We start from the raw sequence: 18953 nt of genomic DNA, 5'->3' as shown, positions 1-18953 counted from the left end.
GGTCTTGCAATTCCTAACATTTTACTGTTTCAGGGGGGTTTGGATGATAAAATTAATTGATTTTTCGAGGCTGAGAAAAAAATGAGGATATGAGAACGAGTAGTGAGGGTCGATTGAGAGGTGCAAAGCAGGGAGTAGAGGTAAAAAAGTTGGACCCAAGGCATAGAATTAGTCTTGATATTACTGAAAGGGAGGGTGGCTTCAAGTCTTATATTCCGATTAGTATGAAGTAAGATGATGGCACCAAAACACACGACAATGATCATGTTCGGTAAATTGCATCAGTGATTGTGACAGAGTCTGTGGAATTCTCTGCCTCAGAGGGCGGTGGAGGCAGGTTCTCTGGATGCTTTCAAGAGCGAGCTAGATAGGGCTCGTAAAAATAGCGGAGTCAGAGGATATGGGGAGAAGGCAGGAACGGGGTACTGATTGGGGATGATCAGCCATGATCACATTGAATGGCGGTGCTGGCTCGAAGGGCTGAATGACCTACTCCTGTACCTATTGTCTATTGACGGGGCTCAGCACTGTGAGAGTCATGATTTTTAACTTCTCCAGTGCTTTTAACACCTGCACTGCTAGTGAGCAAACTGAAAAAGATGCGGGTGGATGTTCCATTGGTGTCCTGGATCACCAACTACCTGACTGGACAACTACAGTGTGTAAGGCTACAGAACTGTGTCTCGGACGTGGTAGTGAGCAGCACAGGGCCCCCCATAGGGTCTGTCCTCTCTCCCTTCCTGTTCACCATCTACACCTCAGACTTCAGATATAATTCGGACTCCTGCCACCTGCAGAAGTTTTCGGATGACTGCAATTGTGGGCTGCATCAATGAGAGGAGGGAAACTGAACACAGAGGTGTAGTCAACGACTCTGTTGAGTGGTGTGGGCTGAATCACCTGCAGCTCAACACCGATAAGACTAAGGAGTTAGTGGTGGACTTTAGGAGGAGAGGAACATACCTGCCTATCTAAAAGCCTCTCAAACACCACTATTGCATCTGCCTGTACCACCACCTCTGGCAATGCATTCCAGGCCCCCACCACTCTCTGCGTAAAATACTTATCACACACACCGAGTCATTCGTAACTGTCACTGTATGTCATGTAGTTTCTTGTGGGCGGAGCACCAAGGCAAATTCCTTGTATGTGAATATTTGGCCAATAAACTTACTTACTTACTTACTTCCATGAAACTTTCCTGCTCTCGCCTTATAGATATGCCCTCTAGTGTTGGACATTTCCACCTTAGAAAAAATGTTTCTAACTTTCTACCCTCTCTATGCTTCTCATAATTTTATATACTTCTTTCAAGTCTCCCCTCAAATTCTGACGTTCCAGAGAAAACGTCCATCCTACCTCTCCCTGGAGCTGAAACCCCCTAATTCAAGTAGCATTCAGAAAAACCTCCTCTGCAACCACTCCAAAGCCTCCGCATCTTTCTTGTAATGGGGCGACCAGAACTGCACGCAATATTCCACACACCCATTTGTTCAAAAAGAAGAAACAAAGCATTCTGAGAGCCTAAATTCTCTTACATTTTATATTATGAGAGGTGATCTCATTGAAAGGCACAATACAGAGGTGTAGTCAACAACTTTGTTGAGTAGTGCGGCTGAATCACCTGCAGCTGAACACCGACAAGACTAAGGAGTTAGTGGTGGACGTTAGAAGGAGAGGAACACACCTGTCCCCTGTCTCCATCAAGGGTGGGGATGTGCAGTTTACCCGGGAGTACAAGTACATAGAAACATAGAAACATAGAAATTAGGTGCAGGAGTAGCCCATCGGCCCTTCGAGCCTGCACCGCCATTCAATATGATCATGGCTGATCATCCAACTCAGTATCCCGTACCTGCCTTCTCTCCATACCCCCTGATCCCCTTAGCCACAAGGGCCACATCTAACTCCCTCTTAAATATAGCCAATGAACTGGCCTCAACTACCCTCTGTGGCCTGAGTTCCAGAGATTCACCACTCAGACCTGGAGTTTACCTGGACAGTAAACTGTACTGGCCCAGGAACGCTGAGGCACTGTGTAAGAAGGGACAGTAATCTATTACTCACAGGAGTTTTAACCTGTTACGTTACAGCCTTATTCTAAAATGGATTAAATTCATTTTTTCATCATCAATCTACATACAATACCCCATAATAAAAAAGTGAAAACAGGTGTTTAGAAAATTTTGCAAAGTAATTAAAAAGATATAATTGAAATATCACTTTTAAATAAGTATTCAGGCCCTTTGCTATGACACTCAAAATTGAGCTGAGGTGCATCCTGTTTTCATTGATTATCCTTGAGATGTTTCTACAACTTGATTGGAGTCCACCAGTGGTAAATTACATTTATTGGACATGATTTGGAAAGGCACACCCCTGTCTATATAAGGTTCCACAGTTGACAGTTCATGTCAGGGCAAAAACTAAGCCATAAAGACAAATGGATTTCCGTAGACCTCCGAGACAGGATTTTGGCGAGACACAGATTGGGGAAGGGTATAAAACAATTTCTGCAACATTGCAGGTCCCGAAGAGCACAGTGGCCTCCGTCATTCTTACATGGAAGAATTTTGGAACCACCAGGACTCTTGATAGAGCTGGCCGCCCGGCAAAACTGAGCAATTGGAGGAGAAGGGCCTTGGTCAGGGAGGTGACCAAGAACCCGATGGTCACTCTGACAGAGCTCCAGAGTTCCACTGTGGAGATGGGAGAACCTTCCAGAAGGACAACTATATCTGCAGCACTCCACCAATCAGGCCTTTATGGTAGAGTGGCCAGACGGAAGGCATTCCTCAGCAAAAGGCACATGACAGCCCGCTTGGAGTTTGCCAAAAGGCATGAGAAAAAAGATTCTCTGGTCTGATTAATGCCAAGCGTCATGAATGCCAAGCGTCATGTCTGGAGGAAACCAGCTCATGACCTGGCCAATACCATAGCTAAGGTGAAGCATGGTGGTGTCAGCATCACATTGTGGGAATGTTTTTCAGCGGCAGAAACTGGGAGACTAGTGAGGATCGAGGGAAAGATGAACGGAGCAAAGAACAGAGAGATCCATGAGAAAAACCTTCCAGAGCATTCTGGACCTCAGACTGGGGTGGATGTTCACCTTCCAACAGAACAATGACCCTAAGCACGCAGCCAAGACAACGCAGGAGTGGCTTTGCGACAAGTCTGTGAATGTCCTTGAGTGGCCCAGCCAGAGCCCGGAATTGAACCCGATCGAACATCACTGGAGGGACCTGAAAATAGCTGTGCACCGACGCTTCCCATCCAACCTGACAGAGCTTGAGAGGATCTGCAGAGAAGAATGGGAGAAATTACCCAAGTACAGATGTGCCAAGCTTGTAGCTTCATACCCAAGAAGACTTGAGGCTGTAATCGCTGCCAAAGGTGCCTCAACAAAGTACTAAGTAAAGGGTCTGAATACTGATATAAATGTGACATTTTGGTTATTTCTTTATAATTACTATATAACATTTTCTAAACACCTGTTTTCGCTTTTTTATTATTGAGTATTGTGTGTAGATTGATGATAAAAAAAAGAATTTAATCCATTTGAGAATAAGGCTGTAACGTAACAAAATGTGGAAAAAGTGGAGGGTTCTGAATACTTTCTGAATGCACCGCATCCCCAATCCTGGACTTTCCACATCACTTTAATTTCATGTTTTATGTATCTTTTTTCATGTTTTATGACTGTTGGCAGCAATTTCCCTCCTGGGATGAATAAAGAATTATCGTATTGTATCAAAACCATTTGAACATTTTTAACCAAAAGAAAGGGCAGCACATAATGTTTTGGGGAAAACACCAATGTAATTTTAAGTTGTACATACCATTGACATTTGAGGATCTGGCACTTTGACAATATCAGAACTTGTTAAATTTGCAGATGATTCATCACCATCCTGGTTAAATTTGCACATAAGAGACACAATAAGTGATCTATTCATTTTGTTGGTAGAAATGATCTAAAGCCAAATATCTTCTAACATTATCAATGTTATCTATGTGAGACATTTCATACTTTGGCCAGAAACAGGAAGTAGGCCTGTTTCTTCAGAGAACAAAGGCGGCTTAAAGAATACACAAATTAAAGTACACTTACTTAAAAAGAAAACACGTATCTTTTTCAGTAATAAGTGCTTGAAATAACCCTCAACATAGTTTGAAATTGTTAAGAAGTCTATTGGAATTGCAAATGTAAACTGGACACTGGCAACTATTGAGTTGCGAGAAACAAGAAATTGGCCCTTAAGAGTTCAGACATCACAACTGAAAAATTTGAGATATTTAATAAAATTCGCTCTGACAGAAAGTATGTGAAAAAATAAATAAATAAACACGATTAATTTTTTTTAACTTGTGTTCCTTGATGCATGCACAATGACATGGCTGTGCATTTTTGGAAAATTGCAAAGCAGATTGTTTTCCAGGAATGCAACCTCTTCACTCCCATTAACATGGATGTCTTTCTCATTTAGAACCAATTTCACATACAGAATTCATTCAAGTTAAGGCATTAAATGTTACAACTTTAAAGAAAACCAAGAATGCGATAAATCAAGTTCTATTCAAATAACTAGTATGTGAAACGAAAACTGTTTAGGATTAGAACTTGGGTAAAATCAGTGAACTATCTCACCTAAGTTTACTAAAAATGTAATCTTATCACAAATAAACAATTATATTCTAGTCTTAATTTAAAATAAAAACCACAAAATTAATTCTGGCATGTTTATTTACTGCATGTTTATGTACTACAAAATTACCTGTACCAAAATAGCATTGGAAAATGACAAACCTTCTCATAATAAACAATACCGTATTCTTTGTCTTCAGATTTAACACGTGGAAATTCAACCATGAGATACATAAAATTAGAGCTTCTCTTTTCACTCTGCAACAGAAACGGGATGCACGATGTAGCAAAGGTCAACTAACCGAAATAAAAATACACTAAGAAGTTATGCTACTATCACGTTGACACAATAAAAAAGCAGGAGGATTTAGGATGGAAACATTATTTAGCAGGAACTGGAAAAAAGGAAGCTAAAAGTTAATTCACAGGAATAAAACTCCAGCCAGCTTACCTCATTTATCATCTCTATCTCTCGAAAAGTAAGCCGGTCCAACCAATCAACCTTCACCATGTGACCTTGACGATGTGCTTTGGTAAGCTTTAAGAAAACAAACTAAAATCAGTTAGCTTACAAACAAAATATTCTACAAAAAATTGGAAAGTTAATTTCAATTAATCATTTTGAACAACTTTAAAGAATAAAAAACTAGGAGCAAAGCAGTGACAAATAACTGCTCATCTGACGACTGCAGAACTCCAGCGTCCATTATCAACAGGACCCCAGAATGTTTGCTAGAGTTCATCATTTAATTGAACCCTATTGGTTTGCCGATTTATAATTAACTGTTCCAGTTATTTATCTTGTAATCAGTAAAGTGGGAGTCACAATAGCATTGTATCATGGATCTTGCTCTGAGATGTGTAGATTGCATTACACAGCCGCCACTCTTTATTGCACCGTGGCATTACCTGTACCTTTGAATGCGCAGAGTTATCAATGTTTATATTAGACTAATTTTATTTCCAATCCTCGCTAAGCATGGACAGCACATTGAATATTTTCTCAACGTTAATACCACCCTTGTTTGGTTTTATCACCAAATTGTGTTTCTATGCACATTCCTTGAATTAAATCTAATTGAATAGAATTGAATGGAAAGATACAGCATGGAAACAGGCCCTTCGGTCCAAGTCGACCATCAATAGCCCCTGGTGTTTAGAAATTAACTAGTGTTTTGGTCGACGTGGACTCAATGGGCTTTAGAGCCTGCTTCCACAGTGTATCGTTAAAACTAGAACTAAACCCGAAGGAAACCCAAGCAGTCACAGAGAACATGCAAAGTCCACACAGCCAACACCCGTGGCAAGAAACAAACACAGGTCTCTGGCTCTGTGAGGAAATAGTTCTACGTGCCCTACCTGGTAAGGGAAGTTAAACATCCTTCCAAACGATCTATAACTTCTTGAATAAATTTCAACTGCCTTCAATTTTACAGAACTACATGGTTTACCACTCTTTGGGGGTAAAGACATTTCTCCTCATTTGAGTCTTACACCACTTCCTCAGGCTGTGGGCCCCAATTCCAGACTAACACAGCATCAGGTATATCCTTCCTGCATCCAAACTAGCCTGCAGGGATTTCATACACTTCATTGAGAGTTACAACATAACTTCAACTCTTATATTTTCCCTGACCCAACCAATGAAGGCAAACATGTCTACTATACCACCCTATGAACCTGTGTGACCACTTTCAGGGATTTTATTTTAGAGACACAGCGTGAAAACATGCCATTTGGCCCACCAAGTCTGCGATAACCAACGATCACCATCACCTATTCTTTTTCCTGACCCGCTGAGTTACTGCAGTATTTTGTATCTATCACCCCGTACACTAGTTTGATTCTACACACTGGGGACAATTTCCAGAAGCCAATTAACCTACAAACTACACATCTGTGGAATGTGGGAGGAAACTGGCACACACAGAGAAAACCGACGCAGTCAGAGGGAAAAATTACAAACTCCCCACAGCACCCGTCGTCAGGATCAAACCCGGATCTCTGGAGTTTTACGGCAGCAACTCTACCGTTGTGCCCACTGTGCCACCCTTAGTCTCGCTGTCCATGAACATTCCTTTGCACCCTAATATTTATTATGGATGTCCTGCCCCTGGTTGACTTCCAAAAATTCATCACCTGGCACTTGTCAGGATTAAATTTCATCTGTCAATATTTGCCCAATTTATCATCTATATATTATTAAAAGTCTGATCTTGACCACTTCCTGTTGTTCTGTATATTGATTTTAGAAAAAAACGCTGCCACTCACGGCTGCCACTCTTACTCAGAGTCCCCCTCCGCTGCACAGGACAAGAGGATTTTTCCCATTGATAAAAATAAAAGAGTTATTACTGTTTCACAAATGTTGAGATTCTCTCTCCTGAAGGCCAGGTCCCTTCCAGATGGACAATAAAACCCGAAAGTGTTGAGTGCCTCAGTCAGTCTCTGCAAGATGGGGAAGCGAGAGGGTCACGTCTCTCAGTTTGAGCTGTGAATAACACTGAACACATGTTTACTAAACTGTGAGTGCTTTTACTGACCTGTCAGTGCCCTTAATGTGGTTTGAAAACATAGTTTGAAAATGCTAAAGCTGTGTTGCCTTTGGTGTGGAAATGGAAAAGCTGTGTTGCCGTTGGTTTGGAAATGCTAAAGCTGTGTTGCCTTTGGTTTGGAAATGCTAAAGCTGTGTTGCCTTTGGTTTGGAAATGCTAAAGCTGTGTTGCCTTTGGTTGGAAATGCTAAAGCTGTGTTGCCTTTGGTTTGGAAATGCTAAAACTGTGTTGCCTATTTGAAGTTGCCTTGCCTAATTAAAGTTGCCTTGCCTAATTAAAGTTGCCTTGCCTTCTATATAATTAAAAGTCTAACCTTGACCACTTCCTGTTTGCGCTTTATATTAATTTTAGAAAAAAACGCTACCACATATGGCTGTGATTTCTGGCCATCTTACTCAGAGTCCCCCTCCGCTCATCAGGTGCCGAAGATTTTTCCCATCGATGAAAAATAAAAGTTATTAGTGTTTAAAAAATGTTGAGATTCTCTCGCCTGTCAATCACACCATGAAGGCCACACCCCTTCTGGTGGGAGGGGAGGAAGGACTATAAAACCCAGAAGTGTGGGCGTGGCTCAGTCTCGGCAAGATGGAGGTGGGAGAGGTCACGACTTTGGTGGCCTTGCACCCTGCTTGAAATGGTATGAAACTGCACTTGAATTTGGTGGCCTCGCACCCTGCTTGAAGTGGTATGAAACTGCACTTGAATTTGGTGGCCTTGCACCCTGCTTGGTGGTAAGAAACAGCACTTGAATTTGGTGGCCTTGCACCCAGCTTGAAATGGAATTTTAAAGAAAAGCCGTGAGTCAACTGCCAGCCCACCAGCCGTGAGTGAGCTGACAGCACAACAGGTTTGAGTGACTGAGCCGCCAGCCCCAGAATGCATTCTGCCCACAATGTCCATACTAGCCCTCTGGAAACCAGTCCCGAGAGCCCACAACACCCATACTAGCGCTCCAGAAAGTCTTCTATGCTTTGCCTGTATGTGTCTGTTTAATTAAAAGTCAATTTGTTTAAGTTAATAGGGTGAAGCAGCATTTGTGGAAAGAGAATCAAATTAACGTTTCAGGTTGTTGATCCATCAGACAGGTTTGAGGTTTAAATGCATGTGTGGAGAAAGGGAATATAAAGAGATAGAAGGACTGAAATTCAAATTTCTTTGTCTCCTCCCTATGCCCTATTGATTTGAAATAATAACTTCCCAGAACTGCCAAGATTCTTGACAGCATTGTCTACAATTATAACTTTCTGACATTACACTTCTGTAAGAAAAGCTTACAGCAGACATAACCATGCATTTACCTCTCGATATTAATAGGCACATCCTGTGAAGCACTTCATGAAAAGTACAAATCCAAACCATCATTAATCTTCATTAAGCTGCCATTACCGTTGAACTTCTGTGTTTCTGCTTTAAGTTTATTAATACGCGAAGCAATACCATAGAGGAAGGTACACAAAATTGCTGGAGAAACTGAGCGGGTGCCGCAGCATCTATGGAGCGAAGGAAATAGGCGACTTTTCGGGCCAAAACCCTTCTTCAGACCATAGAGGACACCACTTTTCAAAAATTCAGCTCAAAAGTCAAATTGATTGCACCAACAAATAACATCCATAAAAGTGTCGATGATGCCCTTATTTACATGCTGCAGAGGGCGTACACACATCTGGATATCCCTGATGCATCTGTAAGAATTACATTCTTTGACTTCTCTAGCGCTTTTAACACAATTCAGCCTCGACTGCTAGGGGAGAAGATGGAGAAGATGAAGGTGGATCCATTAATGGTACTGTGGTGTTTGGATTACCTTTTCCTCAGACCACAGTATGTGCGCCTACAGAACAATGTCTCAAGCACCATCATGAGCAGCACAGGGGCTCCACAAGGAACTGTGCTGGCTCCATTCCTGTTCACCATCTACACAGCGGATTGTCAATATAACACCAACAGCTGCTTTTTGCAGAAATTTTCAGATGACACAGCTGTTGTAGGCCTCATCAAAGGGGGCAATGAGGAGGAGTATAGAGACACAATTAACAACTTTGTGGAGTGGAGTGCACACAATAATCTCCATCTCAACACCAAAAAAACGAAGGAGATAGTTGTGGATTTCAGGAGGGGGAGGAGGAGGATTCAACCAACACCAATCACCATCAGGGGCACTGAGGTGGAGGTGGTCGCCAACCACAGGTACCTTGGTGTGCAGCTTGACAGTGAGCTGGACTGGAAGAGTCATATGGAGGCGGTGTACAGGAAGGGACAAAGTAGACTGTATTTTTTAAGGAGGCTAAAGTCATTTAATATCTGCCAACCCCTACTGTGCAGTGTCTACCATTCAGTGGTGGCCAGTGATCTGTTTTTTGCTGTGGCCTGTTGGGGAGAAGGCGCCCGAATAGCGGACAAAAACAGACTGGATAAGCTGATCAGGAAGGCCGGCTCAGTGGTTGGGGCAGAGCAACTAACGGTCAAGCAGGTGGCAGAGGCCAGAACTCTGAAAAAACTAGGCTCAATAATGACCAACCCCACTCACCCACTCCACGCCCTGAAGGTGATCAAGTGCAGCATCTTCAGTCAGAGACTGATTGCACCAATGTGCAAAACGGAGAGACATAGGAAGTCTTGTATACCAGCTGCTATAAGGTTTTATAATGCACAAAAATTTTAACTTATTATGTATTGAAGATATCTGTTGAAATGTGTGGTGTTATGTCTGTCTTGAAGCTGTTGTGGCACTGTAATTTCCTGTAAAGGATTATTAAAGGTTATTCTATTCTAAATAAGTGAAACTGCATTTTCTGGTATTTTTAATGTACACACTTTCAATATCCAGAGCCTGAGTTTAAAAAAAATTTCATTCTCAACATCAGAATGCTTGTACTACTGCATACTGTTCTGGTCGCGTAACAGGGAAGATGTATTCAATTTTAACATTTTGTTAGGAATAGAACATTTCACTTGTGAGAAGAGTTCACCAATTATAGGCATAGAATTAAGCCATTCAGCCCATCAGGTCCACTCAGCCAATCCTGGCTGATCTCTGCCTCCTAATCCCATTTTCCTGCCTTCTCCCCATTACCCTTGACCACCGTTATAATCAAGAGAGTGGATAAGGAAACAGAAGGAAACAAAACGGGCAATACGGGCTCAAAAGATGAAGTACGAAGGGAAGCTGGCCAGGAATATAAAGAAGGACAGTAAAAGCTTCTTTAGATATGTTAAGGGAAAAAGAGTAGCAAAGTCAAACGTGGGTCCCTTGAAGGCAAACAGGGGTGAAATTATTATGGGCAACAAGGAAATGGCAGAATAGTTGAATAGGTACTTCAGATCTGTCTTCACTAAGGAAGACACAAACAATCTCCCAGATGTACTGGAGGACAGAGGACCTAAGGGGGTCGAGGAACTGAAAGAAAATTTAATTAGGCGAGAAATAGTATTGGGTAGGCTCATGGGACTGAAGGATGACAAATCCCCTGGGCCTGATGGTCTGCATCCAGGGTGCTCAGAGAGGTGGCGCTAGAAATAGTGGACGCATTGGTGATCATTTTCCAATGTTCGATCGATTCAGGATCAGTTCCTGTGGATTCGAGGATAGCTAACGTAATCCCACTTTTCAAGAAAGGAGCAAGAGAGAAAACGGGGAATTACAGACCAGTTAGCCTGACCGGTGGTGGCAAAGATGCTGGATTCAATTATTAAAGAGGTAATAATGGGGCATTTGATTAGCAGTAAAAGGATTAGTCGAAGTCAACATGGATTTATGAAATGGAAATCTTGCTTGACTAATCTTCTGGAATCTTTTGAGGATGTGACAAGTAATATGGATGCCAGTGGATGTAGTGTATCTAGACTTTCAGAAAGCCTTTGATAAGGTCCCGCACGGGAGACTAGTGACTAAAATCAGAGCACATGGTATTGGGGGTAGGGTGATGACATGGATAGAAAATTGGTTGGCCGACAGAAAGCAAAGAGTAGGAGTGAACGGGTCCTTTTCAGAATGGCAGGCAGTGGCGAGTGGAGTGCCGCAAGGCTCGGGGTTGGGGCCGCAACTGTTTACCATATATATTAATGATTTGGAAGAGGGAATTAGGATCAACACTAGCAAGTTTGCAGATGACACAAAGCTGGGTGGCAGTGTGAACTGTGAAGAGGACGTTAGGAGGTTGCACGGTGACCTGGACAGGTTGAGTGAGTGGCAGATGCGTGGCAGATGCAGTTGTATCGGGCTCTGGTGAGACCACATCTGGAGTATTGTGTCCAGTTTTGGTCTCCTAATTTGTGGAAAGACATCCTTGTGTTTGAGACACAAGAAATTGATCCCTGGGATAGCGGGACTGTCATATGAGGAAAGACTGAAAAAACTCAGGTATACTCACTGGAGTTTAGAAGGATGAGGGGGCATCTTATAGAAACATATAAAATTATAAAAGGACTGGACAAGCTAGATGCAGGAAAAATGGTCCCAATGTTGGGTGAGTCCAGAACCAGGGGCCAGTCTTAGAATAAAAGGGAAGCCATTTAAGACTGAGGTGAGAAAAAACATTTTTCACCCAGAGAGTTGTGAATTTGTGGAATTCCCTGCCACAGAGGGCCAAGTCACTGGATGGATTTAAGAGAGTTAGATAGAGCTCAAGGGGCTAGTGGAATCAAGGGATATGGGGCAAAGGCAGGCACAGATTATTGATTGGGGACGGGATCACAATGAATGAAAGTGCTGGCTCGAAGGGCCGAATGGCCCCCTCCTGCACCTATTTTCTATGTTTCTATGAGCTACTATGAATTTCTTTGAAGCGGAGGAAACCTAGTGAGACTAAATTGTGGTGTATATGATTACTTTGCTGAGCAGAGCAGTCAATAACCGGAAGCATAATTTGAAAATGGGAAATGACAGACATTTTTACATCCAGAGAGTGGTAAGTAAAATGAAAAACAATACCTACAAGATGACAAAGGAAGAATCTTTCATCATATTTTTGTGCTCCGAATGCAATGACCTGTGGGGCAATGGGCCTAGTGCTGCAAAATTATTTACAATGATGTTTAGATTCATGAGGATGGTGTCAGGACTTGAGGGTCAGAGCTATAGGGAGAAGTTGGACAGGCTAAGATTTTATTCCTTCGAGGTCAGAAGGCTGAGGTGAGATCTCATAAGAGGTGTATAAAATCATGAAGGGAATGGATAGGGTGAATGCATAGTCTTTTATCACGAGTAGGGGAATCAAGAACCAGAGGAAGTAGATTTACGGTGAGAGGTGAAAAATGTAATAGGAACTAGAGGGGCAACTTTTTCACACAGAAGTCGGCAGCTAAATGGATTGAGATGCTAGAGGAGGTAGTTGAGGTAGGTACTATATTAACATTTAACAGGCATTTGGACAGATACATGGATAGGAACAGTTTTGGAGGGAATGGGCCAAACGTGGGCATGTGAGACAAGCGTAGATAGGATATCTTGATCGGCTTGGACAAGTTAGGCAGGGTGACCGAGGTGAAAAGGGTCCTTGTGTTGGCTACTTTCCCAGGGTAGTGTGAAGTGTAGATGGAGTCGACGGTGGGGAGAATGGTCTGTGTGATGGACTGGGCTTCATCCACAACTCTGCAATCTATTGCGATCTAGAGCTGTTCCCAAACCATGCTGTGATGCATCCCTATAAGATGCTTTCTTCTGTGCCTCTATAGAAGTTGGTAAGAGTAATGGAAAACATCCTCAGTTTTCTAAGGAAGTAGAGACGTTGATGTGCTTCTTTAGCCGTAGCTGATGCTCTCGATTTGCCTTCCTTTACAATGGTGAAACCAAGCCTAAACATGTTCATGTGATAGGAGGAGAATTAGGCCATTTGGCCCACCAACTACTCCGACATTCAATCATGGCTGATCTATCTTAACCTCTTAAACCCATTCTCCTGCCTTCTCCCCATAACCCCCGACACTCGTACTAATCATGAATTTTAAAGTGACGGCGTCCACAGCCTTCTGTGCCAATGAATTCCACAGATTCGCCACCCTCTGACTAAAGAAATCCCTCCTCATCTCCTTCTGAAAGAAATGTCCTTTAATTCTGAGGCTATGACCGCTGGTCCTAGACTCTCCCACTAGTGGAAACATTCTCTCCACATCCACTCTATTCAGGCCTTCCACTATTCTGTGGGTTTCAATGAGGTCCCGCCCTCATTCTTCTCAACTCCAGCGAGTAGAGGCCGAGTGCCGTAAAAAGCTCATCATATGTTAACCCACTCATTCTCGTAAACCTCCTCTGGACCCTCACCAGCGCCAGCACATCCTCCCTCAGATATGGTGCCCAAACTAGCGGACTGCTTTGTCCAACACATGCGCTCTATTCTCCCGGTCCAGCTGGAGCACCAGATAGCTCGTCACTTCAATTCCCCTTCCCACGCCAACCATTCTGTCCTTGACATGCTCCATTGCCAGAGTGAGGCCATATGTAAATTGGAAAAAAACACCACTTGCTTTCTGTTTGGGTAGCTACAGCCTAATAACATGAACATTGATTTCTCCAATTTCAGATACACCACTCATGCATACCTTTCTTTCCATTTCCTTGTTCTCATCACACAGTTCCTTTCCTCTCTCCCATCTGTTGCTCTCCTACCCCTCCTTACTCTAGGTCCGCAACTTTTCTTCCATTCCCACCCATCCACCCCGTTTCCTTCTGCCCACCATCCCTACCTCTGGGTCTACGTTTCACTCCACGCCTTACTGGTCAGATTCCACCATCAGCAGGGTTGTCTTCTCCACTTATAACCTGCTATCTCGAGATCTATCTCCACCTTCTCTCCCCTACCTGATTCATCTGCCAATCTATTTACTTGGATCCATCTATTACCTACTAACTCTCACCCCACACCTTCCCTCACCTCTTTCCATCAGCTATCTGTCCTCAACTCCATCAATCTGAAGGGGTTCTGACCCACTATGCCACTTGTTCATTTCCGCCTACAGATGCTACCTGACCCACTAAGTTGCTCCACCAGTTTGTTTTTACCCAATCCGTCAGTGTTTTATGCAACTGCATCTTCTCCTGCACCACCACAGAGAGCGTGCAGAAAGACATTAACGTGAATGCAATGCACATTTGTGGCTGCCCCCATGATCCTTCCATTTGTGCCACCTCTTTCTGACCATGACTAAACCACCTTACCCAAACTGCACTGTGTTGATTTTGAGCCTGAACCTCCTCTCAGCACCACCTAACCTCGATTTTTTACTAATTTCCTGCCTCAATCCATCCAAGACTTGGTGCAGACCTGACTTAATCAAGTTATTTTCAATAAGCAAACCATTAACTTCCTTTGACACCTTCCTCACACCAGTTAGAACAATGTGCAATCACTAATTAAAACTTATCTGCTTCAAACTGAATTATTGTCTGTCAGTTAGTAAGTAACAGCCAAAGCATGTGGTGATGGGGGATTTCAATATGCTGGTAGACTGGGAAAATCATGTTGGTTCAGGTCCCCAAGAAAGAGAGTTTGTCGAATGCCTCCGAGATGGATTCTTAGAGCAGCTTGTAATGGAGCCGACCAGAGAAAAGGCAAGTCTGGATCTAGTGTTATCCAATGAACCAGATATGATAAGAGAACTCGAGGTAAAGGGACCGCTTGGAGGTAGTGATCATAACATGATTAGTTTTAATCTGCAATTTGAGAAGGAGAACGTTAAATCGGAAGTGTCAGTGATGCAGTTGAACAAAGGCGACTATGAAGGCATGAGAGGGGAGCTGGCCAAGGTAGACTGGAAAGGGATCCTAGCAGGAATGACTGTGGAACAGCAATGGCAGGAATTTCTGGGCATTGGGAAACTTTCATAGGACAACAGAAGGAAACAAAACGGGCAATACAGGCTGAAAAGATGAAGTACGAAGGGAAGCTGGCCAGGAATATAAAGAAGGACAGTAAAAGCTTCTTTAGATATGTTAAGGGAAAAAGAGTAGCAAAGTCAAATGTGGGTCCCTTGAAGGCAGACATGGATGAAATTATTATGGGCAACAAGGAAATGGCAGAAGAATTGAATAGGTACCTCGGATCTGTCTTCACTAAGGAAGACACAAACAATCTCCCAGATGTACTGGAGGACAGAGGATCTAAGGGGGTAGAGGAACTGAAAGAAATTTTCATTAGGCGAGAAATAGTATTGGGTAGGCTCATGGGACTGAAGGATGATAAATCCCCTGGACCTGATGGTCTGCATCCCAGGGTCCTCAGGGAGGTGACTCTCTAAATAGTGGACGCATTGGTGATCATTTTCCAATGTTCAATAGATTCAGGATCAGTTCCTGTGGATTGGAGGGTAGCTAATGTTATCCCACTTTTCCAGAAAGAAGCGAGAGAGAAAACGGGGAATTACAAACCAGTTAGCATGACTTCGGTGGTGGGAAAGATGCTGGAGTCAATTATTAAAGTGGTAATAATGGGGCATTTGGATAGCAGTAAAAGGATTAGTCCAAGTCAACATGGATTTATGAAAGGAAAATTCTGGAATTTTTTGAGGATGTGACAAGTAAAATGGATGAAGGGGTGCCAGTGGATGTAGTGTATCTAGACTTTCAGAAAGCCTTTGATAAGGTCCCGCACGGGAGACTAGTGACTAACATTAGAGCATATGGTATTGGGGGTATTAATGATAGAAAATTGGTTGGCAGACCGGAAGCAAAGAGTAGGGAATTAGAATGATTTGCAAGAGGGAATTTTAAGCAACACTAGCAAGTTTGCAGATGACACAAAGCTGGGTGCCAGTGTGAACTGTGAAGAGGATGTTAGGAGGTTGCAGGGTGATCTGGACAGATTGAGTGGGTGGGCAGATGCGTGGCAGATGCAGTATAATATAGATAAATGTGAGGTTTTCCACTTTGGCGGCAAAAACAAGGGGGGAGATTATTATCTCAATGGGGTTAGGTTAGGTTAGGTAAGGGGGAGGTGCAGCGAGACTTGGGCGTCCTTGTACACCGGTCACTGAAAGTTGGCTTACAGGTACAGCAGGCAGTGAAGAAAGCAAATGGAATGTTGGCCTTCATAACAAGAGGATTTCAGTATAGTAGTAAAGAGGTTCTTCTGCAGTTGTATAGGGCTCTGGTGAGACCACATCTCGAGTATTGTGTACAGTTTTGGTCTCCTAATTTGAGGAAGGACACCCTTGTGATTGAGGCAGTGCAGCGTGATGGCGGGACTGTCATATGAGGAAAGATTGCACAGACTAGGCTTGTATTCACTGGAGTTTAGAAGGATGAGGGGGAATCTTATAGAAACATATAACATTATAAAAGGACTGGACAAGATCGATGCAGGAAATATATTCCCAATGTTGGGCGAATCCAGAACCAGGGGCCACAGTCATAGAATAAAGGGGAGGTCATTTAAGACTGAGGTGAGAAAAAACTTTTTCACCCAGAGAGTTGTGAATTTATGGAATTCCCTGCCACAGAGGGCAGTGGAGGCAAAGTCACTGGATAGATTTAAAAGAGAGCTAGATAGAGCTCTAGGGACTAGTGGAGTCATAGGATATGGGGAGAAGGCAGGCACGGGTTATTGATAGGGGACGATCAGCCATAATCACAATGAATGGCGGTGCTGGCTCGAAGGGACGAATGGCCTCCTTCTGCACCTATTTTCTATTTCTATGTTTCTATATATCCCTGGTTACAAAAATGTAAATATTACTCAATGGAATAGTGAAAAATGTCAGATCTCACTCATTCTCAACATAATTCTCTCTGCCATTGATATGGTCTCACTTCAGCAGCTAAAATTACACTGGGAAGTTAGGCTTCTATAGAATTCAATAAGAGAAAGAATGGGCATTATGTAAGCATTCACTTATGCTCAGCTGCTAGTAAACTTTCAAATGATGGACCAGTTGGCCCAATGAATGGCTAAAACACTGTAGCATCACACACAAAATATAATTTTAATCTTCATAACTAAAGCTGTAATAGTATATTTCTAGAAATACACTTTATTTACATCAAATAATTAGTACTTTCAACTGTTATCAAATGTACTCTTGAAGCACAAGATGAGGAAATCAAAGTAAAGAACTGAAGAATGCTTTTCTGTTAAAGGGCCTGTCCCACTATGGCGACCTTATTTGCGAGTTTAGGAGAGCTTGCGCTTGCTGCAGTCTCGCAGCATCGTCAACATGTGGTCGTACGTGGTCACCAGTAAGTCTCCTTCATGGTCACGAGGAGTTCCCGCATAGTGGTTACTACTCGCGGCCTCAGTTTGGTCGAGGGAAATTTTTCAACAAGCTGAAAAATATTCTGCGAGTAAAAATTGGTCAGCGTGGAGAAAATCGATACTTTTGAAATCGTAATGCAGTGGTTGTGGGGTCGCCATGTCGTTGTAGGTAGTCGAGGTAGCCGTAGGCAATCTCCTTTGCTGACCGGGCATTTTAATTGGGTCATTGGGGAAAAAAAACGTAAGCACGAGTTTTCAGAACCAAGGAAAACCGACCGGTAATGTTAAATGCCTGCTAACCTTCACAGCTGTGTATCTCTGGCTTATTAAAAGTTGTCTGGCTTCTTAAAGTGTCTCCACTCCTTCTCCCCTCCCCGCTCTTTTAAAGGACTTACCATACACTGTGCCAACCTCCTGTTCATCGCGGGTATCACCTTGTCTTTTCACAGTGTGAATTTCAGACAGTGCTCCCCCTCTTTCCTTGGCCCCCGCCTTTGCGATGTGTGTGTGTGTGTGTGTGGACGGACGATGTGTGTGTCGTGGTTTCAGCACTGCCGGTGGATCCAGCTCGCGTTTTTTCAGGCGAGTGCCCCCGAGCTTGAAGGTCGCAGACAATTTACTGAAAAGTTGCGTAAGTGGGACAGGCCCTTTACACGCAGTCCAGTTAAATAAAAACTTTTATTCTGAAGCAATCATATGCCTGCAAATTCTCAAATCATATTTCTAACTTCAAGGGAAATAACTAATAGTAAGTAAATAACCCAAATATAATGGAATCCTTGGATGTCAATTAAGTATTATCAAAGATTGTGCAGAACAACTTCCCATTCCATGCTCGTAAAAATATTCCATATTATCCCTGTCCCATGTATCTACATTACACAAGTTAGATTTGGTTTATTGTTGTCACATGTACCAAGATACAATGAAAAACATTGTTTGCATGCTATCCAGTCCAGAAGTTACTGAGACATTCAAATAAAACATTTATTTATAAAGCAACAAATAACTACACAGAACAATAAATTGGATTTATTTCCAATTGGGATGCAACCAGTTTCTAATGAGTGCAATAAAAGAGATACTCAATTTAATATTGTAAAAAAAGCTGGAGTAACTCAGCGGGACAGGCAGCATCTCTGGAAAGAAGGAATGGGTGACGTTTCGGGTTGAGACCCTTCTTCAGATTGGTTATGGATAAGGGAAACAAGAGATATAGACGATAATGTGGAGAGATAAAGAACAATGAATAAAAGATAAGCAAAAAGGTAACGCTGATAAAGAAAACAGCCCATTGTTAACTGTTTGTAGGGTGAAAACAAGAAGCTAGTGCGACTTGGTTGGGGGAGGGATACAGAGAGAGAGAGAGAGGGAATGCCGGGGCTACCTGAAGTGCGAGAAATCAATATTCATACCACTGGGCTGCAAGCTGCCGAAGCGAAATATGAGATGCTGCTCCTCCAATTTGCGTTTAACCTCACTGACAATTGGGGAGACCTAGGACAGAATGGTCTGTTTAAGAATGGGGAGGAGAATTAAAATGCCCAGCAACTGGGAGATCAGGTAGGT

At 42.8% G+C, this 18953-nt stretch overlaps 1 protein-coding gene across 3 annotated transcripts in view; it reads right to left on the bottom strand.

Annotated features, from left to right (window-relative positions):
• pik3c3 (phosphatidylinositol 3-kinase, catalytic subunit type 3) overlaps nucleotides 1–18953 on the bottom strand; it is a 124374-nt gene that overhangs the window by 70740 nt on the left and 34681 nt on the right. For 2 of the 3 annotated variants that reach the window (XM_055633266.1, XM_055633281.1), the window contains exons 5-7: nucleotides 5097–5198; nucleotides 4808–4903; nucleotides 3840–3911 (exon numbers count right to left, since the gene is read on the bottom strand). In XM_055633266.1, coding sequence (XP_055489241.1) covers nucleotides 3840–3911; nucleotides 4808–4903; nucleotides 5097–5198 — 270 coding nt within the window. The remainder of the gene's footprint in view (nucleotides 1–3839; nucleotides 3912–4807; nucleotides 4904–5096; nucleotides 5199–18953) is intronic. The other variant, XM_055633273.1, reaches the window with a different exon arrangement.

This window comes from Leucoraja erinacea, chromosome 1 (genome assembly GCF_028641065.1).
Source record: "Leucoraja erinacea ecotype New England chromosome 1, Leri_hhj_1, whole genome shotgun sequence".
NCBI classification, from domain to species: domain Eukaryota; kingdom Metazoa; phylum Chordata; class Chondrichthyes; order Rajiformes; family Rajidae; genus Leucoraja; species Leucoraja erinaceus.
The sequence above is the reverse complement of the archived record's forward strand: the minus strand, read 5'-3'. Positions and strand labels throughout refer to the sequence as shown.